This window comes from Nipponia nippon, unplaced genomic scaffold (genome assembly GCF_047370975.1).
Source record: "Nipponia nippon isolate SJK-2023a ecotype South Korea unplaced genomic scaffold, ASM4737097v1 scaffold_5, whole genome shotgun sequence".
Classification (NCBI taxonomy): Eukaryota; Metazoa; Chordata; class Aves; order Pelecaniformes; family Threskiornithidae; genus Nipponia; species Nipponia nippon.
The window spans coordinates 93960090-93983881 of NW_028262369.1; the positions used below are offsets into that span (position 1 = coordinate 93960090).

Sequence of the window (23792 nt, forward strand, 5' to 3'; positions counted from 1 at the left end):
TGTTGCCCAAGTGTTTTTCAGCTCTAAGTAGCTTGTTCGCTTGTGCTCGCTGGTGTTTACCCCAATTGACCCCCAAGTATTTGCAGAGAACAATCCCATCCCTTCACAGTCCTTTTTTCTTTAGGCTAAACATCTTAGGTGTTACCTGCATTTCTATCTGGGTCAGCTTAACATTGAACTGCCTTTGCCAGAGCAGCCACTGGGGCCCCTGAGCCAATGTACTGCAATTATCTCGTGCCCCTGCTCCTTTCCACGGGCAGGCGCCTGGCCGCGGTGTATTGCTTGTGCTACACCACCAGCCCGGGCTGCCCGTCATGAACTGCAGGAGCTCAGCCAGAGGGGAGGTTATGAAATAATGCTGCTTTGGAAAACTGAGACGAAGAGTTCATTTTCAGTTTTAATTGAGGGAAATCTACACTCCTTACCAAAGTTAAGATTTTGTCTTTAAAGTGATTGATTTTTACAGGACTCTTTTTTATATCAAAAATGTGGGGTTTATGGATTATTCCCAGCCAGTCCTTGCTGTGCTTCCCATCAGTGGTGCTACTAATTTTGCTTGTGTGCTGTCTCTTTACTTACTCTCTTAAGAATTTGTGTATTTTAGAATAAAGTATTTATTCTTCCCTTTTCTCCCTCTGTCCTTTTTCCTCGTCTTCCAACAGATGGTAAACTGAAGATGTGGGTATATGGAGTATCAGCTGGCGGGTTCTTCATCATAGTTTTCCTGATTTTTACATCCTACTTGATGTGGTGAGTATGGCATGTATTTTGTCCTTAAACAAAAGCTAGTTTGCTTTTATTTAAACAATCCCAAATATATCACAATGCTCTGTGTTGCAGAGATTCAATCCTCAAGGCTTTAAGGAGGAACGGAGCTTGGATTACTTAACTGCCTTCGTTTGGCCCCTTCCTCAGAGTAATTTAAAAGTCTCCAAATTGTAAATGTTTACGGATATAATCATGAAGAAGTATGGTGGCCATGCAGGGAAAGAATTATTTTTGGTTATCAATAGGCCCTTATATTTATTCAGACTTCTGCTGGGATTAGAAAGGTCTTTTTATTGTATTCTTTAAAAAAAAAAAGATAAAGTAAAACTGAAAAAAAAAAGCAAGGAGGCTGATTGGATCGAGGAGCTGGCTTCTGCTCAGGGAAGGACTAAATAGAATAGGGGCATTCAGTTGGAAAATAATGTTTGACGTGGGAATACAATAGACATCTATGAAATCATGAATGGAGTAGAAAAGGGCGCTAGGGAATTTTTATTTCCCACAATATAAGAAGTAGGAGGCATCTGATGAAATGATCGTTTAAAATAAACAAAAGATTTTATTTTTCACACAGTGCATTATTACCTTGCAAGCTTGCCGCTGCCAGGGACTGTGCATGCCAGGAAGATAAATGGCTTCAAAGATGGCATAACAGTTCACGGGAGATTGGGTCTCCTGGTGTTAATTGTGGTTTTCTGGATGTACGCTCCAGCTCAGGAAATCCCTAAATAGGTTTTTGCAGTGAATACATCAGGTGGAAACATGTCCTGTGTCTAAAGCTGCTGTTACCAGCCACTGTTAGAAATAGGGTGCCGGGTGCACCGAAGTTCTGGTCTACATCAGTGCATCACTGGTGGTGGGCTTTACTGGCTGGGGAGATGCCTGCCCTCCTCCAAAGCAGCCGTTGCCCCAGGCTGGGGTGGTAGGGCTGGTGTAACAGAGCTAGTGTTGCACTCTCTGGTTTGAATATTTGGAAAGGCGCTGACATTGATGCGTCTTGGAGGATACAAAGGGAGCAGTGGCCAGCATCCGTGTGTCCTACAACGCCCACAGCTGTCCCTGAGGACCACGGAGCTGGCCCAGGCTTTACGAACATTAATGGGGCAAACTGCCCCAAACCCTGTCAGATCAGGGCAGGCAACTGGAGAGTCACAACCGTGACCTGACAGCATCATTGCCCACTTTCATCCAAAATCAATTTATTCTCTCTCACCCTCTAATTCTTTCAATCAGTCCCTCTCTTCAATCAGAAGCTTAAATAACAGCGTTTGGGTGCTGCTTAGGAGTTGCAGCTTCCTTATTTTCCAAGCCATGTAGCTACTATTTCTCTGTGGCTTCGCAGTGGAGAATACAGAGGATTTTTTAAATAACATTACATAGTTCTCCATCACTCAAAGGCTGGTGAGGAAGTGTATTTCTCAATAATAATTGTTGTTGCTTCAATACTGTGCCAAAGAAAAAATGAGAATATCCCACTCCTAGACAGTTCAGGTTTCAATTTTTCTGTGAGGTGTTCCTTGTTTTGTCAGCTGTGAGAAGACACGGGAGACAAATATGCTTTATTTCCTCTCCAGATGAAGAGCACAGTTGGCTGCCCGTTTTCAGCAGGCTGTGTGTCCGCACCACACACGTAATAGCACTCGAGCAGATCCATGTGGTTTTTCTTGGAAGTAGTCACTGTGCTGCAGTGTCACCTAGTTGCAAAGTGAAGTAGCCAGCGTGGGAAGTTGATTTTTTGTTGAAGTTTGGCTTTTCATGATGTTTCTGAGCTTATTACAGTTTATAATTTTGTCTTCTGAAATATTTTTCTTGCAGCAAAAAAACAAAGCAGCATCAAAGCACTCCTCCGCAGCAGAAGCCTCTAACCTTAGCCTATGATGGAGACATTGATATGTAACATAAAAAAGAAATCCAAATGTAGACATCAACTGCCTTAACTGCTTTCTTTTTTGGAACTCTCCGACTTCTCAGTTTTTTGAGGAATCTCCTGATGTGTAATATACCAGGCAGAACAGAAGTATCACAAGCTTAAAATTTTGCCACGTCTTTATTAAAAAAAAATGGAGTCAAAGACTTGGACCTTGTGAAGCTTTTCTGAAGAGACCAGAAAATACACCTCTTCCTGTTGAGCAATGGGAATAAAAAAAATAAGAAAATCTACAGACATCAAAAGGAATTAGTAAAAAAAAAAGGCATGACAATCCTGAGGAAAATGTGACATTTACTGTAAATGACAAGTTTGACACGGCATCATTATGCACTATATTAGTGCAGGGTTCTTTATTCTTCACATATTTCAACAATGAGTTTTCTAGTGTTTACATTTCGTTCAAAGACTTTAAAACCGGATCATGCATTTTGAGAAACGCAAGGAAGAATGAGTTGAAGTGTCTGAAGCTATCAGGTTTTTTAAAGTTTCTTCCTTCTTAGCCTGTTTTCTAGTCTGGAATATGATTTTGCTTCATTTCCACCTACAGGACAGAATAAGGATTGTTATGAAAAAGCATAGGTGGTTTCTTAACCAAGAATATTTTTTAAAGAGTTGAGTAGAAAGGTGTTTTGATGAATGTCTAGAGGATTTGATTGTTTAAAAAGTATTTTAAATTAAATTAAACCATGTAGATACATTACAGCCAGTTTAAATTGTTATTCAGTTTAATTAATACAAACTCTGCTTTTGTATTTAAATTTTCTTATCTGAAATATTTATAAATTCTTTTCTTGAATTTAATTACCTGACCTCATTTAATATACATCAAACACAAATGCAGTTTGTAGAAGGTCTTGCTTTTTTAAATGTTTTGAAACCACTGAGAAGTTACATGTCGCAAACATCTGGGAACATTTGAAGAGGGTAAGTGTTTATAAGTGTGTGTTGCAAGTAAGAAAGTGCCATCTTGTGGTATTGACTTGTATTTGTAAGCAAATAAAATGCTAAAGAGAGTGAGAAAATTGCTTCTGGTATGTTGAATTAAATGTGTGTAAACAACATTCATTATTATTTTTTTACTGTGTCTGAGATTGGACTTGCATTTCAAACAATTCTGACATATTTTGTGCTGTAGTGATTAGTGAAAGAAGTATTGTAGACGAGTACAAGTTACCTAATTGCAGATCTGGAGAGTGCTTGGTCTTCTTTTTAGCTCAGTGCTGCTGCTTATTCCAATAATTAGAAAGAAGAGAAAAAAAGAATAGTTACCAGCCTGGCACCTATGTGGTCCTTCTCAATCCGCAGTTAACTTGAGAGCGGATCATCACGAGAGAAGGGTATAACTAGGGCAGAAGGCAATGCTCGTCTTGTTATGTTGCTATTCACAGCTTTGTAAAATGATTTGAATATTACGGTTTCGTTGAAAAAATGATGGTGGTGTAGCTGGGTTTCCTTCCCCAGGTCAGGATCCCTCCTGTTCAGCGTTCCTCCTGCAGCATCGAAGTGAGATGATGCTGTGTCATCAAGGTCAGGAATGCGCTTTCCTCTTCCCGCATTAAAAAAAAAGGCTGAGGGAATTACGAGGGGAAATTGTCTCACTTATTTCTGGCCCTGAAGATGTTCAGCTGGCCCTGCTTTCTACCTTAGACCTATAACTGTTTAGGGTGTAAAAAGCAGGATCTGGTGTTCCCCAGTAACATCAGGGGCCTAAATCTTTTTTTTTTTAACAGTGCCCTGTACTGAACCTTTGAGTAACATGTATAGAGTAAGAGTTACAAGGGGAATAGTAATCCAAGTGCTATTAGGAAGAATACTGCCAGATCTTAATATATTTTTTCTGTGGGGTACGATGTGAGGAGAATGGTACTCTCTGAATAATGAAGGAATAAACTCAATTAAGCATGCTGTTCAAAAAGGCATTGGAGTGGGAAAGTTGGGTAACAATAACAAAAAATGACAGCTGCAAGACGTGGTCATTGCCCTCAACATCAGGGTAAATTACAGTCCAAGCCGTGATGTCCAGCGCAGGAGATGGGGGCTGTATGGTGACCTGCCTGGGGGAGAGAGGGACCTCCAGGGACAACGCTGCCAAGTGTGTGTTTCTACTGAGCAGATGGATCTGGGGTTGTGTGTCAGTTTGGTGGCCTTCACACAGTCCGTGTCGCCACTCGTGCTGTAGCACCTTCTGGCCAAGGCCCCACAGGGTTTCCAGAGGGACTGGCCATGGTTCATGCTGGGGCTGGGTGCTGCCTGCAGAGCTGTGGGGCCAAGGGACAACACCTGCAGAGCTGTTGCAGTTCGGTGAAGCCCTTCAGGGAATGGGTGCGCCTGTTTGTGAAATGAAATAAAACAGAGGGGAAGGCTCATGAGGCTGCTGTTAGAGGCAGCCGCTGCCGGCCCTGCGCTCTGTCTGCTGGCGTGCACGCGAACCCCGTATCCGCTCGTGGTCCAGCTTGGACAGGGCGGTGATTCAAATGTCACGATGTAATTGGATGTATTTGAGAATTTGGGATTAAATTAAGTTGTGAAATTGAACCGAGGAGCTGGTGGCCCTGCGGGGTCCATGAGGCTGAGAGTGCAGCATAATGCAAAAAAAGGAATCAGTTGTTTAGACAGATACCAAGATTATTGCTGTTTGTAAGAGCCCTAGGCAAATGTGCTGGGAGGGATGCCCAGCCTCCCGTGGGAGCACTGAAAGGCAATTCCTGCCTTTCAGAGTCCAAAACGAGTCATGACGTGGAAAAGGGATTACCCCAATTCTTGCCTATGTGGGATTTCTGAACTTTCCGCTGAAGTAGCTGGTGCTGACCCCTGCCGAAGACAGGAGAGAGGTCTTGGTGCAGCTCAGGTAACTCCTGTACCCCCAGCTAGGGCATCCCATTAAGACATGTATCTGATAGTGAGTAAAAGCATCTGAGGGTGCAGAGTTTGCCAGATGCCCTGGCAGTCTGTCTTGGTAGTTAATAACCAGATAATGAAAGAGTCTGCATTTTGTCATCTTTTGTTTCGACACTATTGATTTCAGTGTCCGCTGCCAAGTGTCTCCTGCTTTGGTATTACAGCTGTAAAACGTGCAACTCTCTTTTTTTTTGCGATCTGTATCTTCTGTGGTATTTTCTGTCCTCCATTCAAAGACTCTGTAACACACAACAGCAAAACAAAGTAACAGCAACTGAAGTAAGACACCACAGAAGACAAATTACCAAGAAGTACTGAAGCGTTGCATACCTACATCATTCCTGCAGTCATTTCGGTTATACTCAGAAATGGGATATTGGCATGCGCAGGTACCACGTGTATGCATATCGCTGTGCCTAAACACTTAGAACATCTGAGCTTTTATACGAGGTATGTAAAATCAAACGACATTTTTCCTGCAGAAATATCCTGAAGTCCTGGGGAGCTTCCAGGTTAGTGGAAAGGGCTGGATCCCAGCTGAACTCCCCTCCCCTCCAGCAGCCACACCAGAAGAGTCACCGAGCACTTGAACCTTGGGTGCTGCAGTCAGGAGCAAAGACTGTAATTTCCTTTGCTCGGGAAGCAGAGTAGCGTAAAAATTCCTACAAGACAACGTAGCTAAACACTTGTAAATGAGCTTGTGCTTGTCTTCCTATGTGTCGAAGAAGAGCCTAATTGTGTAGTTTTCTTTGCTTAAGTGCACTTACATTCATGCCCAGTTTCATCAGGAAATGAAGAAAATATTATTTGGGGAAAAAAAAATCAGTTGAGCACTTCCAGTTTGGATTAGTCCTGATAAGTATGAAGCCATTTGCTGCTAACGTGGCATAGCTGGTTTCTTGAAAGACTTTATTTTTTTCTAAATATGTAACTTAATTTGCACTTATGAGCGGAAGAAGAGATGTAGTTTAAATATAATTTTGAGGCTTGTTTTCAATTGGGAAGCAGTAATGCGGAAAAAAAATGATCTAACTCAGGACCTTTTGAAAGATGGATCAGGATATCTGATGTATTAATGTGCCTCGGGACAGATCATGGTTCTGTCTGGTTTAAAATGTAATTTAAATGAATTAACTTCCACATCTTACAGCTGTGACATGCGCCTGTCCTGGACAGGAGCTTGATTTATATTATCTTTATGAAGATGTATCTGTGGGCATACTGTTACTTGTCATCAATATGCATGTGTTACTTGATTCCCGGAGCCACGACCTGACAGGTGACTCTGTTACTGTCATTTAACTGCTGACATGACTTGTGCCACCAGCCGTGCCATTAAGCTGTTGTGATGTGACATGACCTGACTTGTAACACTTACAACAGGTCATGCTTCTTGCTTCTGTCAGATAGGGAAGCTAAAGAAAGTCACGCATAATTCCTTCTGGTCTTGCTGTGTCTGTAGGGACGGGCATCTCCCTGGGTCGCGGCAGTCGCCCCTGCCCGGTGCCGCTGCGCAGATGGGGATGTGATGTGGTAGGGGGTTGTTACCAGTCGAGAAAGTTGTACAGCTGTGAGGTTGCCTTAAAGAAGTCTGTCTGACCCCTCGGGATAACTGGGACTAGAAACACGAGTGTAAATAAATGAGGAATTCACCTGAACTACCATTCAATAAATGGAATCGCGCGCAGGCATTTCTTGTTCCTATCTGGTAGAGAGAAATGAAAGGAGAGTCTCGCTGTGAAGTCTGATAGCACAGGACCCCACTGTCCCTTGAAATGGGTTATTATTGGGCCACGCTTTGTGATTTGGTTACATTTGGGGAGAAAAGACTAGATTTGAATGAACAGTTATAGCGGTAATCATGGCTATGGGATGCTTTCTGCATGAAATTTTAATGTATACCTTCCAATCTAATACAGTTTATTCTTATTTTTAAGTGTAAACATATGGTAAAATGGTCACATATGAACTGTCTGCGAAAAGAATCCAGAAACCCCGTATTTGCACTCGTTGGTAATTATGCTCATTTACTTTGATTACATGCTTTGTTACAATAGTGTATAGAATGGGCTCTAGACGGATACACGGGTTAAAGCAATTTATGGGATTTATCCTCTCTGTGAAGAGATGTTTTGATGGAACGAAAAATCAGATTCAATTTCCTCTGATAAGGAAGAATGTTAATTTTCTCCTCTGCTTTATGAAAGTTCACCTGCATGTTATGAATATTGTGGTTGTTACATGCCAATATGACATTTGGAAAAAAACTCTTCAAACATAATAACAGTGAAGAATCTTTCAACAGCATGCGGATGAAGTGGAGCACCAAGCATTAATTTTGCAGATGAGGAAGATGGCAGTGGTAATTTTTTTTTTTTTTTTGGGTGCAATCTGGCTCCTACTCCATGTGAGCAGGCTTTGAGTAGCTCTTCTGCAAAAGTGTCTGAGTGGATGATGCAGCCCAGAAACGGTGTTTCCAGGCGGCTGCCATTGCCCAGTAATCACAACACTGCACAGCAGCAGGATTAGGCCAAGGAATGATGCAATGTTGCCTCTCTCCATTGCAACTACCCTTTGGCAGCTGCGTTCTGAAACTCGTGTTTAGCAGGAATTGATGTGCTTGTAGTGTCACTCCTCTGACACCGGTGTAGCATCAGGCGAAACGGTACTTGGAGGGATGCATCTGATCCAGAGTCAGTAAATGATGCCTATTGACTTCACTCAGAGGTGATCAGATCATTTGTAGGTTATCTGTTGCTTCCTTAGAGTTTTCCACCTTCAGTGCCCTTTGTGAATATGAATTCATCGATCCTGAAACACCTCATGTGGCAAATTAAGTGATTTAATTACACAATTTGGTTTTGCCTTCTACATTGCTCGTCGGTTTAGTTCAGTGACTGGATTAGAGAACATCCCATCACTTGATGGGTCAGACCAGTGAAAGATCCAAGTGTGCCATGTGAAATGTGGTCTGTGGCTGCTCTTCTGCAGCAGAAGGGTTAAGCTGCTTGGCCTGCATGCATTAGGTAGACCAAGTCTATCCAGATTTATTTAAGTGGAGTAGTTGGGGTCTACCTGAGGATGGAAATACAGGATGGTTTCAAGGACAGGATGCAACAGAGATTTAATCTATCTTCTTCCATGCTTTGAGAAAAAACAATGCAGAAAGTCCACAGTGACAGTCGACATCAGTGTTTTTCCTATTCGTAGTGGATGTCTTAAGTCTTTCCTCTGATGAAACAAAAGCCTTGTCCTCAGATAAGCAACCCAAAGCAGGACGTTGGAGAAGAGATTTCTCTATGACAGAGGGGTTTTTTCTTCCAACGTACACTACAGAGAACTTGCGGAGGTTGTAGCCCAGCTGAAGCACCAGTGACTGCTTGTGTTTCAGCTGCTGTAGGTGAACAGTTTGTTTTAAGAAGTGCAAGAAGCACATTCACTGAAACCCAGACAGCCTGTCTGAGCTGTCTCTCCCAGTGACAGACATGCTGAGGGACTACAAGGAAAAGTCACAGCAGCGACAGGTCATACCAGAGCAACTCACAGCGATCTGTTGTTTTCTTAAATGACCCCACACCACTTTTTTAACTGGGCAAAATGCTTCATCTTCCAGTGTCTGACAGTCCTGGAGTGGAGAAAATGGGGGTTTATATCTCAGTCCCAGTCCTAGCCCTGGTTTCTATTGCAACAGGGTGTGCGTGATGGGCTGAGCGGAGGAGCATCAGAGACATACGGCTATGTAAGCTCTACCCCGAGACTGATGGCTGCACGCTGTGGTGGCAGCAGTGGCATTCAGGCAGGTCTCTCATTGCTGGGAAGCGTCATGAGGTTGCTACTTCTTCTCCAGTAGAGACTGGCGTAAGATATCGATTCATATATTTAAGGCAATCAGCTGATGGAGCCTGTTAAAGACTGAATTGAGATGAAAAGCTGTAACGCAGATGTGTCACATCACGGTTACGTTGTCACTCTGTTCCTTTGTAGGATACGGCAGATCCACAGCAATTATTTTTAAATGCAGTCTCTATTACTGCAAAGCAGTAACTCGAAATATTTACTATTTTATTTGCTTCATGCCAAGTGAGATTTCACTCAATTTGTTATTAAAACCGCTGTCCTCATCTGAGGAAAGAGAATATATTTGCATGAACCGCTCTTCAGTAATTTTGTGCTTTCTATAGGAGTAGGGGCTGACATAATTTCCCAACCTCATCAAGCTTGGTCCACAAAAATCTGTGCTGATGAGCCTGTGGGACCGAAGGCAGCTGTAAGGGAAAGGAGTACAAATTTATCCATCACACTCAGCAGGCTGTAGAAAGAACAAAGGGATCAAACTCCCATTCCTTTGACACTCCTGTACATGGAACACAGATCATCTTTGACCAAAAAAAACCCCAAAACCATCTACAAAAGACCCTCTTCAATATTTGCAAAGTTATGCGGTACTTTTGATGTACTGGCAGAACACAATTGAGAAATGAAGAGCCGCCGTCTGAGCTGAGTCTGCTGGATCCCCTCTGCAGTTCCCACTGCACTCAGTTATGATTTCTCTTTTACAGAAATCATACGGCTGGCTGAATTGGCAACCCTGCTCACAAATCATGAGGGATGACTCTCCCCAATAATGAAAATTTTGAGTATTTTTCCATATAATGCTAGTGCTTTTACTCTTCATCATCTTATTTCCATCACCATGACAGCCAGGAAGGTACAACTCTAAAAGCCAGAAAGCTGCTTGTCTCACCTAATCACGCAAACCTGGGAAGTGGATGTTGGGGGGGGGGGGGGGGGGAAGCTAAATGCGGTGAAATGTGAAATGAAACGGGGAGCACTGCAGCCCAGAGCACGGGGGATGCGGCGCTGGCTGTAGGACCAGCTCCCTCCCAGGTCTCGGACGTGGGATACGGGACTTGCTTGCAAGTTGTTTGTCCTGTTGTTGTCTTATGGAGAAAAATGTGTTCATTTATCAAGGCTGTAGAAATGCCAAAATACACGCAGGCACACACACAGGCATTAAGACCCCCCTGTATTTAGTCACTAGTCCTCTTCTCTTTCAGATTTCTGCTGTTCCAGGCCTGAGCCTCTGTTTAACCTGGGAAATAGTCCAGCTTTATTTCACGGGTGCACCAGTTCCTGGGTGCGACTATTCGGTACTGCCGCCAGGACTGTGTTAAAACCTAATTTAAACAGAAAAGAAAAATCTGTTATGTGTTTGCAGATAAACCCTACTGCCGATGCAGGGAGCAGGGAGGCCGGTGGCTGCCGGCCACGGGCCAGGGCCAGCAGCGGCGCTGGCCTGGCCAGCGCTGGGAGCTTTGGAAAAGAAATCTCCCTATTAAAATGCTGGTGGTGCCTGGAGCTGCTGCTCGGTGCAGTCAAGCATGTTCCGTGTTTTACATTTTGCTTAATATTAGACACTTTGTCTGGCCTCTTCTGCTGTTTGCTTTGTTTCTATTAATTATCTTTGATTTTCTTTTGCTTCCTTATCAGCTTCGCATACTTTTTTTTCTGTAAAACTTCAGATCAGCTTTCTAAAGCAAAAAAAAAAAAATTAAAGTGAAGCTTTTTTCTCCCTTGCTGACACTGAAACAATGAATATGGATCAGAATTTTCATTTCCTTTTTTACCACATCCATTTGCTTGATAGAACAAGCTTGCCAGCCTAGTTTTACTTTGATAAACCTAATAAGGAAAAAGCACTTTCCAGCTCCATATTATTTTATGCCTTGTTTGTGACTTCAACATCCCTTATACAGGTTTAAAGACAATTTATTCTTTATTGCCCTTGAGTCATTTTGGGAGAGCACTTGTGTTTTTCCCGACATAAAAATGTCCCGCTATAACATGATGAATATTAAATAGGTGCTTGAATGAAAATGAAATGGCGTGCTCTGACCTGACAGCTCCATTTATTGCGGCGCGGCTGGGAGAAACCGAAATGTCAGCGTTGTCTGGCCACGGGTGCAGGGCCCCGCTCCCGAATTACTTCATCAAATGACCAATTTCACGAATGGACCAAGACACTGGTGTGAAATCTCTTCCATGGAGAGTATGTCCTGCTTTCCTGAGGAGTTTGTTTGCTGCCCAGCTGAAAGCAGACCTTGGCTGCAAAAATACGGAGCTGGTTTCTGCTCCTCTGCTGCCACCTGACTGGAGAGGTGCTGGCCCAGGGTGGCTCTTCCAGCAGGTGTAAGGTGAAAAATCTGCGTTAATTTATAAGGGTGATGTGTTGCTCTTAGTGAGACTGATTGATTGGTAGTTTTGCTGTTTTGTTATCACCAGGGAATGGGATCAGCTCCTCGCTGTGCCTGCAGCTCCCCAAATCACTCATCATCTCCACTCGAGTAGGGCAAGGGCTGAGCATCAGCAGAACGAACAGCTCGGGAGCACGAAATACCCCGGGGAGATCCAGAGGCTGATGCACGGCCATGCCGGCGCCTGCCGACCCTTACCGGGGAAGAAGCTGCAGATGAGCAGAGGAGGAGCTGGTGGGTTCCTTGCAGAGCTGTGCCGGACGCTTCGGTCCCGTTCTGCGGCAATCCGAGGAAGGGTGGGCTGCGAGCGCTGGTGGGAGGGGAGTGGTGGTGAGATGGCTGCAGGCAGAGCTGGAGCTCATGGCCCGCGGGCTCGCCCCCGTGCAGGGGAGCTCAGCTGCAGTGTCGCATGCGTCCCCCTGTGAATTACCACTTACAGAACACAACGGGGCTGGCTGGGATTTTTTCTTTTACTACCAAGACAACAAACAGGCACTCTTGTACTATAAAGGAGTACTAGCGGGAGGTGAAATCAATGCCTTTCTTATTCCTGTACTCAGAGGACTGTCCTGGAAGCGTTACCTTCCCTAACCCATAATGTGTTCAATCACTCTTCTCGCCTGGAGCCGTCACTGAGATGTGGACTTTCCAATTCCTCGTGGACATGTTCAGCTGCTCGCCGTGCTGGGGGTGAAGGACAGAAACCCACCTTGCACACAAGGCAGCACTTCATATTCGTGCTGGCTGGAGCGCTGGTATGCACATTTGCAAGGTCTACCAACAACTTACGTTTTTTTTCCCCTCCCAAATATGGGATATTTTTAACATTTAAAAGAACAGTTTTGCCTTCAAGGTTAAAATGGAGCAAAATAAATTCATCTGGAGGCTCAGCAGCATGGCATGGACTGAAAAAAAGGTGCTAATCCGTAACTATGGTGCAGAATTGCTGGCGCGGGTACAGCGCGGGTATTGGCGTTACTCATTGACGCCCATTTCACGGCTGGCCGTGTCTCCCCGGTCACTGCAGGGCCTGCAGTGCACAGCCTGAGATCGCATATGGGTCTTCACAGGCAGGTTTCTTTAATTCCGTTTTTCCTGCAACACTTTTCTAGTCAATAATTCCAGTGTGCATATTTTACATGTGTAGCTGTGAGCATATTTTTAAGTGTTCGCAGAATCAGAAGGGAAATGCAACTCGTTTTTTAGCTGTTTGCTCCCTCGTTTAGCTCATGGATGGATTTTGCTGCTCACCTCCCAGACATACTAACTCTCTCCGGTTGCTCTTTCTTCCCTGGGTTATGCTTTTTCCAAAGACAAATGCAGGTTCAGTTCAAGTGACAATATGAGTCATTAAATGACTAAAGATGATGGTGTCATTTCAAGGGAGCGTCAGAAGTCTGTAGTGGCCTCTTGGTGCTGCAGCCGGTAATGAAGGCGATAGGGTTGTTTGAGTAATGTGCTGCAGACTGGATTTATTATTCTTTTCTCTCTAGGTATTTCTCTGACCAGTGTATTGCGTGACTTCATATTGCATTTTCTTCTGTTCCATTCGGGAACTGATGGAAAGATGGCTGGGCTAATAGAGTGCGATACGAGTGCCCTTACTGAGTCGAACATGCTCACATTATGATAACTGCTTTTCCATGTGGGAAGTAAGTATTTATTTTTAGGGAATAGAAAAATGACTATATTTGCACTACCTATAAATACAAGGGGGACAACCAGACTAATTATTGCTTGCCTTAGCCAAAATAGCTGTGTAATGGCACAGAACAAACAGCATAAATTTACCTGAGACTATTTTAACCAGCACATCCTCTCAATTGAAATAAAAAACTACCCCATGCCTGTATCGGGTAGGGAAGCTCCCCAGCCACCCACAGTAGCAAATGTGACTGCCCCAACCACATCATCTTGGTCTGCCCTGAGGCCACTTTGTGCTCTTCACTGTGCATCGCCTCCCTCGCCTGGCAGTTCTGCTTTTCAGTTCATGGGAATGAAAGAACTGGCAGTATTCTTACTGTTCCGCAGTAGTAAATAATTAAACACTATAAAAATATTAAGCAATAATAGATCAGATTGAGCTAATGTGAGTATAAGATCTATATGAATATTAGCCAAAAAAAGAGTATATTTAGTATTTAAAAATTTATACTACAATAAACCCAGTGTGAATGCAGCAACGCAAGTGATGGTTCATGCTGATTGCCTGCACTGGTCAGGACTAAAACAAAAAGGTGGGGATATAGCCACACTCAATAGAGACACATCATATTCCAATTTGTCAAGTCTGTTAAAGGTGATGTTGAAGTTAGGAGCAGCTTGGCTTTGCCTCGAGGCCTGGCTGGACTTCACGCGGTGCCTGTGCGCCTGAGCTTGTTTGCGTGCCTGATGGATTGATCGTTAAAAGAACTGGCTTCCCAGATCTTCCAGAGAGCCTCGGAGAAGTTGAGCCCTGGCACCACGCCGTGTCTCATCACTGTGCGACCCCGGGACAGCACTTCTCAGGGTGAAAATCGCTGCCGGGAGGGGTGGGTGAGAGCCGCTTCTGGGCTCGCACACACAGATGCGATGGCAGAGTGGGTGGTGGAGACAGGGGCTGATGTGGGGTCACCCCGGGCAGCTGTGGAGAAGACCCTGTCCCTTGAGGAGGGGTATTTAGAGCAGCAACAAGGGGCATCCTCTGGAGTGTGCAGCAAGTCAGCCCTGGTATCATAAGTGTCACTAGAAAGACAGCAGAGCTCAGCGTCTGCATCACTTTCAGTGCTGTTGGTTGTTAATGCTTTTTCCAAACTGCTGTTTCTTTCTAAAGCATCTGGCCTGACGCACGGCAAGACCCGCCGCCGCTGGCGGGCGCTGGCTGCCTTATCCTGGCACCATTGCACAGATGGGGTCTGCCCTCCCAACCCGAGATGCGTTTCCCCTCTGCACTCTGACTTTTGGGTGCATCTGAAGGCATGGCAAAGCCCAAAACGCAGCATTAATTGCATTCAAGTCTGTATATCTTATCACAAAACTAAAAGACAGTAGTAAAACAGCTCCTTCCTTTTATTTCCCACCCCCACCATAAGCGCTTGTAGAGGTGTTTTGCAACCTTGCTGTGATAGCAATAAGCCTTTATCTGAAAAAATTGATCTTGAGATACTGGAGTTTGTACCTTGTTTGCTGCCGCTTTGCCTGCTGTGTCTATCGTGGCTCTGAGCAGGTACAAATAATGAATTAACTGCTGGATCAGCCCCGTGTTCCCCTGAGCAATTATTCTGGCTTTTGCCATAGTAGACTCGATTTGTCCTCCAATAAGTACAATTTTCTGAGAAGTTAGTTCTGGTTCAGGCACTAATCTTCCACATCTGTGCGGTGTGGGTATTTTTTGTGGGGAGCCAGTTGTGGGTCAAGCTGTCAGACTGGCACGTGAAAAAAGCACATCTTCGAAGTGCAGGGCTCCTTTTGGTGACACAAATATGCTCCCAGCTGTGTGTGGCATTAAGTCAATTAGCGGAGAGAGGAATAGCATAAAATATGCAACGATCTTGAGCGCTTGGGTACTGTGTTAGCAACCTTTGCTTCCCTGTCTCTGGAAGATCAGCACTAATGATTTAACATGAATTTAAATCTCAAACATGTAAAATTTGTTTGCAAAAGGTGCTGCAGGCTAGGAATGGAGGTGCTGGTTAGAAAGGTTATTTCATGTATCTGCTAATTAATTCTGGGCAAGAAGTGTCATTAGATAGTAAGAAAGAAAATCATGCCAAACAGTGTATTTGAGCAGCAGCTGGCATGCAGCAGGCAGGCAGGCACTGGTAAGCCTTACACACACCTGTCTGCCAGTTGTAAAAGCAAATTACGGCAGTGACTGGGAGACCCCAGTCTAGAGATGCTGACCTGCTCAAGGCTTTTCTCCCTGTGTTTTAGCTTCAAGGTACTCAAACACAGTGTAAAACAGTGCAGAGTGAGACACAAGTCCTGTATTTTGCTGCCCATCGGCAGCAGGACCTGGATTATGTACGTTAAAGAGTGGGCTTTGCCTATTTTCCTGTTGCAAAGAAATGAGTGGGATGAAACTTCCAAGTCCTAATAGTTGGAAGCGGCCCAAGAGGACAGCGAGGATGTGGTGGTAGGGGAGAGCCCCAGGGGTCTGCAGAGCAGCTGGGAAGGGCTTTGGGGCTTGGAAGGGCTTCCAAGTAATGCCAAGCAGTCTTCCAAGACAGAAAGTGATGAGATATGCCAAAGGGCTTTAAGATCACATGTAAAGGAAATGGTGACCCCACCCCAGTGTCCTGGTGAGCTGCTGCTGGTTGCTTTTGCTACTGGGCAATACCTGGAACAGTGGCAGGGTGTGCTTCGTGTGCCCCTTCTGTGCCTGTTTGCTCGCCCACCTCGTCACGTTCATCAGCTGAATCTGGCAGTTTCTTCTCCCTGTGAGCAGGGGCAGCCCCTCCTCTCCCGAGGCCGACTGCAGGGACCTCTCCCTACGTACAGCACCAGCAGCTCTCCCTAAAATCTTTCTCTGCCTTTCCAGCCCGGCTTTGTTCCTGGCACCTCTCACCCCTGATGCCTCCATCCAGTGCTAACAGTCCCTGGCCACCTCTGGCTGGTGACACTGTGGGCAGTCAAAGGGAAGGCATGAAAACCTCAACCCAGCTGGCTGTCAGAGCGTTCGACTCACACAATGTTGGTGGGACCTCTGTGCACAGCCTGGGGATGCCCGTGGTCCTGCTGGGCACGCACATCAGCTGGGGCTGTGGGCTTGGCTGGGGTGAAGGGCAGATGGGGACGGGTGCTAAGTGACATTTGGCCATCGGTCTGGGGTAGAGCTGCCTCAAGTGTCCATGAAGCATTGTCTGTGCATCAGAGACAAAGTGTGCCCTGACTGGTAACGGCCTTCTACAGAAGAAGAGGGTGGTGAGGCACTGGCACAGGTTGCCCAGAGAAGCTGTGGATGCCCCATCCCTGGAAGTGTTCAAGGCCAGGCTGGATGGGGCTTTGAGCAACCTGGTCTAGTGGAAGGTGTCCCTGCCCATAGCATGGGGGTTAGAACCAGATGATCTTTAAGGTCCCTTCCAACCCAAACCATTCGATGATTCTATGATTCTATGAAAAGATGAGAAAACCGCTCTTTCATATCTGCCCTCAGAGATGCAGGGTTATTGAGTGCACAGCAGTAAGAAGAGCTTCTCCCGGACTCCTCCAGTAATGGGGATCAGCAGCAGGTATAGTAATCCCACTCTGCAGGTAAAATAATCCTACCTTTTTTCTGCCCCGGACTTGGCAAGAAACTTGGCAAATTATCTTTTTTCTGGGTCTAGTGAGTGTTTCTGCACAAGCTTCTTCACTGTAACCAAGGTTTCCTTCTTTGCATAAGGTTTTGCTGAGTCGAAATTGCCTGCTGTGTTAAAAAAAAAGTGATCTCTGCAAACAACAGTAACTAGCTGCATAATTGGTGTTTATCACCTGTGAAACCTCTGCCTCATCTCCAGAATACTGCCAGTGTCTTGGGTGCAGGTACCCTGTATATAAATAACTTTCCCACTGTCACACCATTGTCTGATATGCAAAGTCCACTGCTGAGAGGCTTTGGCAGTGAGATTTTATGGTCTTGTGCCCAATCTTTAAGCAGATGCAGAATCACAGACAGTGTTATATCCTGTTTACTCATTTTGAATATATTATTAAGTGTTTATTGGTACCAAAAAAGCATAATTAAATAGCATACCAACTGCAGATGAACACTATATTGACGATGGCTGGTGGCACGGGAGATGAGTGAATTTTATTAACATTGTCAGTTCCAATCCCCAGCGTCATAAAGGACTTGGACGTTTTCTATTACAGTTGCAGATCTACCTTAACATCACTAAAGCAATCATAGTGTGGGAAATTAGGTATAAGCTGAAAAATAATTAAAGGCCTGGTGACAACTTGATAACACTGAATAATTAAATTGTTGGTAACAAATCCTGAATTTTAATTTTCTCACTATAGCCGATACCAGTAATTGAGATCAAAAACATCTTTACTGCTTTAGGAAAGCTCACTCATGTATGTATTATTTAAGGAGGGGAAGGAAAAAAGATGAAAACCATAGCTCTGGGCCAGGTCTGCTAACAGCTCGGGACTCATGTTAAATCCTGCAGCCGGGAAGCTGCCAGTGCTGACGGAGCTGCTTCCCTCCAGCGCTCTTTGAAGGGCATTAAACTGCAGGAGGTGCCTTCAGCAGCCCCGGCAATGTTATTTGTGTTTAAGAGGCACTCCTTAGGCAATACGTGAGTGGAAGTGAGCAGGGGCATTCTCTTTAAAGCACGTGGCCACTACATGGGGGCAAACACGAGGTCCACAGCGTGGACATGAGCTGTACAAAGACGAGCCCAATGGCATGAGCCACGGAGCAAGAAGAGACGGCCAAGTTACACTGGAGCTGCTTAATTTGCTTTTCTGTCCTGGGATTTTTGAAGCAGTTATGGTCTTGCTGCATTGAGTTTACTGAGATGTTTGGTGCTAGTCCTTTCGTGACTCCTCATGCCTGCTTGGAGCTGTGGGTCATCTCCCAGCTCAGCGATCGGACCCTTTCTGGGCTAAGTAGTTAAAATCTGTGGAAAGAAAATGAGATTTTGTGGCCACATGGGAGAGCAAGGACAGAGGGAGGGAGCCAGGGCCATCAGGGCCTGTCATCACCTCGGTGGCCATGAAGGGCTTATCTACAATCATAGTTACAGTTGCTGTAATGATGACTTAAACAGCATCGTTGTCTGAAAAGATATCAAGTACCTTAGTGTTGCCCAGAGTTCATGCTGCATGTTTTCACCTATGCAGGTACATGGGACTGCCTCTAAGGGTCGCTGGGGCTGATCCTGCACCCCTCTATTGGCCAGGGTCACCCCAGGAGGGTGACACAGGGCTTGCGGGGGAAGCTCTGCTCTGCGCTGCATTACTGGGTCTTGACCCCAGCAGCGTCTGGCTGGCGTGCGGGACTCGGTGAGCAGCCCAGCAGAAATTGTTGATAGCTGGGGGAAGTGGCAGGGGTGCGAAGAGCTCCTAGAATATCCTTTTATTTTTGTATACATTCAGATAAAATATACCGTTGAGGTGTTACAGTGGCATGCAGCTTACAAACTGGAAAACTTCCAGCATTTTGTGAGGTGCTAGAAGGTTGCCTGTGCTTGATGTTTGTGGTAAATTTATCTCAGTTTTTTTCTTGACTATCCTGTATATCTATCCACATGCACATATAAAATTTTAAAATTAATATTTGCTCCCTATGTTGAAGTTAGTCATTACTGTACATTTTTTGTCTAATAAAACCATATGATAATAATATTTTGACATAATTTCAAAGCCATGTTTAAATAACGTTGTTGGAGGCTATAAGCTGTATCATGACTCCAAAGAGCTGAAAAGCTGAGCATCTCCCTCGCTGTCCTTTTCCCGTTGCTGGTGCGTGATTCAAAGGCAGCACAAAGAAAGAGGCTGGTGCGTGTGATGCCTTTTCATGGCGACGCTTCTTCCCCTGCATGCGTATCATGTCATTGCATTCATCTGTGTGTGTTTATCGATCAGCTTTATTGAACTGAATTTGACAGTGAGCACAGCGTTGATGCCTCATACAAGAGTGGGCACAGCTTAACGAGTGGTGAAGAGCATTTTGGCTCTGGTTGCATGCTTGGGACGGGGAGTGCCTTAACTCCTCCGTTATCTCATCCACTTCTGATCCCTTGTCGATTATCTTCATATCCTTTGTATCCCACCTGACCCCTTGTTTGGAAACTCTTTGAATCAGGTATTGGCTTTGCTATTCAGTCTTCATTTGGGATTCCAGCAAAAATCAGACTGTAGATAATAAACAGACGCAGAAGGCGTTTCTGTAGGACTGGGAGACTAAGGGATGCTTGGGGAGAGACTTCACACCCGATACCCAGCTGCCTTCCCAAAGACCAGGAGATCTTGGGATGAAATAAAGCACAAATACCTCGCAAAGCACGGACTCTGCTCCGAGGGAATTATAATCTCAGCGAGCAAAAGGAAGAGCTGTTGGGAGGGAGAGAGGAAAAGAAAAAAGGCTTTGCTGAGGTCTCGCAGTAGACCAGCAGCTCCTCTACTGCACAGCATCCCATCTTCTCCAGCAAACCTATGCCCACATTTAATGAGCTTGTTGAATATTCCTGTAATTCAAGCAGTCTCTCCTAAAAGCTGCGGCTGGAGCAGATGGGACGGGGGATGAACGACTGCAGCAAGGGTGCAGGAGGCACCTGAGGCCGTGCCCACGTCGGGGCGAGGACATGCCAGCCCTGAGCATGTCGCAGCCGGTGTCCCAGCCCCATGGCAGGGCAGGACTCCCTGCTGCATTTCGGGGATACCTGCAGATGCCAGGGGCACCTTGGCCCCAAGAGGACAGGCAGCAATTGGGGAGGCACGTCCTGCACATCATCCGCTTTGGGTACACGGCTCTTGCCATGGTGCAAAGCCAAGGGCAGGATGCAGGCATATTTTCCAGGTACGAGTTTTTGCTGGGTTTGGCTCTGCTGCCTCTGTAAGAGCCGAGCAGCACAACGGCAGATTGTAAAGGCACTCAGGGCCCTGTAACTCTATCAGTTTTGATCAATTTTTCAGTCGAGTTAGTAATACACCAGAGAGCATGTCAACGTGCTTTATGGAGGTCTGCAAGTGCCTACCACGGCTAATCCATAAAGCTCAAATGGTTTCCTGGAAAACAGACATTTTGTTGTCACCATGAGGAGACTACTAAGCAGCGGGAGAAAAAAAAATAGAAGAAAAATACAGGGGGGCTGCAGTACCTGCTGGAGCTGCTGGGAACACCGTGGGCAGGAACCGCAGGCAGCACCTGAAGGACGGGCTCCAGGCAGCTGCCTGCGGTGTCGGACAGCCAGAGAGCGCAGGGGAACGGCCATCACTGCCATCCCAGTGCCCCTTCAGCCCTCACCCCTGCAGCCCTTCCACCCTTTTGCCCAGGAAAAGCAATTGCACTTCTGTTTATTTTTAATGAAATCTAACAATCCATTTTTTAGCAATTCTTGGAGATGCAATTTAAAAACCGAAACACGAAAGTCGTGTCCCCCCCGCCCCCCAATCCTTAAAACATGGATTGCTGTAAACTGGTGGCATTAGCTCTGTGCTTTAAGCGCATTGAGTAAGAAAGTCATGTCATCACTTAAATACTTGAATGGTTCTCCCAGTTTTCTGAATTTATCGTGATAATGTAAGATTATTTTGCTTTCAGGGTACTTACCAAAGCATTTTGCTCAGACTCCCCATCTGAGCTGGTTATTCTGCCCGAGACACCCTGACTCCCCTTCCCCTCCTCCCTGCCAACCACTGAAAGCTTTTATGAAATTGCTTTTAAATGAACCCATTTTTGGACTTCTTTCAAAGCATCTTCTGTGTTTTGAACACTGGAATGCATTTTGGGTTCCCCACCATACTATGGAAGCTGAACGTTTACTGTTGATATGCTAAGAGAGTTTTTTTCACATTCACCTGACTCCAGGAGCTGGGAATTAATAAAAGCAGCAAATATCCTGACACTTAAGATAAAAATAGTAAGAGTGGGTGCTCACTGCAGAAGCCCAAGGTGAATGGAGGTCAGACCTGAAAATGAATGTATAGTAGGAGCCCTCCTCACTCCTGACCCCCTGTAGCATTACTTACACATTGTATGGGTTCCAGCAGCACACATGTGCTCTTGGTATACATCTATGGAGTGCTTCTGCCTTAGACACCTGGGCTGATCTTGCCTATACCTCTGCCAGACCAATCTTTCTGATTTTCTCTCTCTTATTCACAGGAGAAATACAGATTTCAAAGGAGGAGAAAAAAAATTGCTCAGGGATTTGACTGCTGACCCTGAGGAAAATCTCCTGGCTTTTTTCCACTGTAACCATTCCAAAGTATGGCCATTTTCAGAGATTACCAGTTTGCTGAATACCTTTTTTTTCCCCACTGTGTTCAAGATAAAGTATTTTTCCTTTCCACAGCCTATAAAAGAAGACTAATCCGCAAACTGAAAGCCAAGTCCTTCACCCTTCCCCGTGCCGAGTCTTGATGCAGAGAAAAATATTTGGCAAGCAGTAATCACATCGTAACTGTTGCCTGAGGCCTGTTCCACACAGGATGAAAAGTCAGCAAGTGATAAGTTTCCAAATGACCTCTGTCAGCTCCTAAAAATAAAAAGCAAAGACAACAACAGCCCATGTTAGCGGGAAAGGCCGGCTCAAGCACAACTAAATGGGGATCCAAGTGTAAGAGAAAGAGCAGAAAAGTGTCCTTGCACCACCATCTAGTGGCTTTTGGTAAAATAAATCTGCGGTCCTTTTCATTTGGACATTTTCTCCTCTACTTGTTAATGCAATCTGCTAAATGATAGACAAGCACGCTGCTAAACTTGCATCAGAAATGCTGGGCTGAGTCAAAGCTGCTCGATTGGATGTATTTCTTCGGATTTGAGTTTTTATAAATATTCCTCAGTAAGTTTTCAGGCTTTCAAAGTGGTTTTCTTCTTCTGCTGACTTTGTGGCCGGAGCCACTGCGGCAGCAGAGAGCTGCTGGGCTCCAAAGGGACCAGCTGCCACGCTCCGGGGGACCAACAGGCATGTTTGCTGCCTGGTAAAAATACGAGGATTTGAGAGATGGTAGAACATACAGCGAATGGAAAGGAAACATTAATCCAGCTTTCAAAGAAACCTTAATTTAGCTAAGGATATTCTTTTAAAGAGCAGGACAAACCAGAAAGATTCACGGAAGATCAGCCAAAGCTTCTGTGAAAGGTGAGCATCCCCCATTGGACTTGTACCTGCTCTCCCACCATTTGCTCTCTCTGTTTACCCAGCAAAGGGCGACTTGTCATCTTATTTCCATCAATGGCATAAAAAGAAGTATTCCAGTTTTGTAACAGATTTTTATCCAGCAGAGTGGCTTCTCTTGGGGAACTTTGGGTGCTTGGAGTGTTCAGGCCTCTTACCTTTGGAGGTGGTACAGTGTCACGCGTGCCGTGATGGCTGGGCTCAGCCTTGCTTTGAGAGGAGGTAAGCAAATAGAATTTCAATTCTGATCCTTCATTTCAGGTGCAATTGAAATGTAATCGGTAACGTTAATGATTCAATGTTACTTTTGTGTTATCTGCTCTCTGAGCTCTCTGTGGCCCTTATGGGAGCTCGGCACCCATGGGTGTCTGGGTCTGCCAGCAGTTTGCATCACCGTGCAACGTGCTGTGATTAATCCAAACTGCTCAGCTGCAGCTCCTGCACCTGCAGACTTACTTGCTCCCAGTTACGGGCTGGTTAGTGAGCACAGGAGCATTGATTTAACACACCAGCACTGCTGAGAAACCTTAAGATAAAGCAAAGGCCCCAGGGCGCTGAGGTACCTGGACACAACGAACTCCTCCGCCATCCCAGCCCTGTGAGGGTCCCTTACCACAGCCTTGTTTCTTACCAAAACCTCTTGTCCTCCTTAGTCCAGCCTCTTGAACCAGAAAAACTTCTCAAGGACCACTCTCCACAGCCTCACTATTTGCACTGCTGACTCTGAGCTAGGGACAAAAGCTCTTTCGTTGGCAATCCTCCACACTGCCATACAGCGGGGTTTGCAAATGGCCTGGTTTTTGAGCACTGTACCTGTCGGACGTGTTTAATTCTGCCGATGCTGTGCTCCCAGCAGCACGGGTACAGCCAGGGAAAGTTAAATTCTGAGCGGATTTTGCTGGCTGAAGACCTGTGAGCTCTTGAGGGATAAAAGGCACACTTACCGTACCTGTCTTTGCTCTCAGAGGTGTATTTTTTTTTAATGCTTTATAGTCTGTAGAGGAAAAGCTGGTCTTCACCTTGAATCAAAGAGCCTTTTCTGAGTGCTCTGACGGCCTCTCCCTCTGCTCTCGCCTTAGCTCTATAATTACAACTACATGAGATATGACCTCTAGTAAAATAGTTTGAAAG

At 45.3% G+C, this 23792-nt stretch overlaps 1 protein-coding gene across 4 annotated transcripts in view; it reads left to right on the forward strand.

The window, feature by feature from the left end:
* THSD7B (thrombospondin type 1 domain containing 7B) overlaps positions 1 to 3723 on the forward strand; it is a 540474-nt gene extending 536751 nt beyond the window's left edge. For all 4 annotated transcript variants that reach the window (XM_087730295.1, XM_087730298.1, XM_087730296.1 and 1 more), the window contains 2 exons: positions 663 to 750; positions 2584 to 3723. In XM_087730295.1, the coding sequence (XP_087586421.1) occupies positions 663 to 750; positions 2584 to 2665 (170 nt within the window). In that variant the 3' untranslated portion in view covers positions 2666 to 3723. The remainder of the gene's footprint in view (positions 1 to 662; positions 751 to 2583) is intronic.
* Positions 3724 to 23792: the final 20069 nt, after the last annotated feature.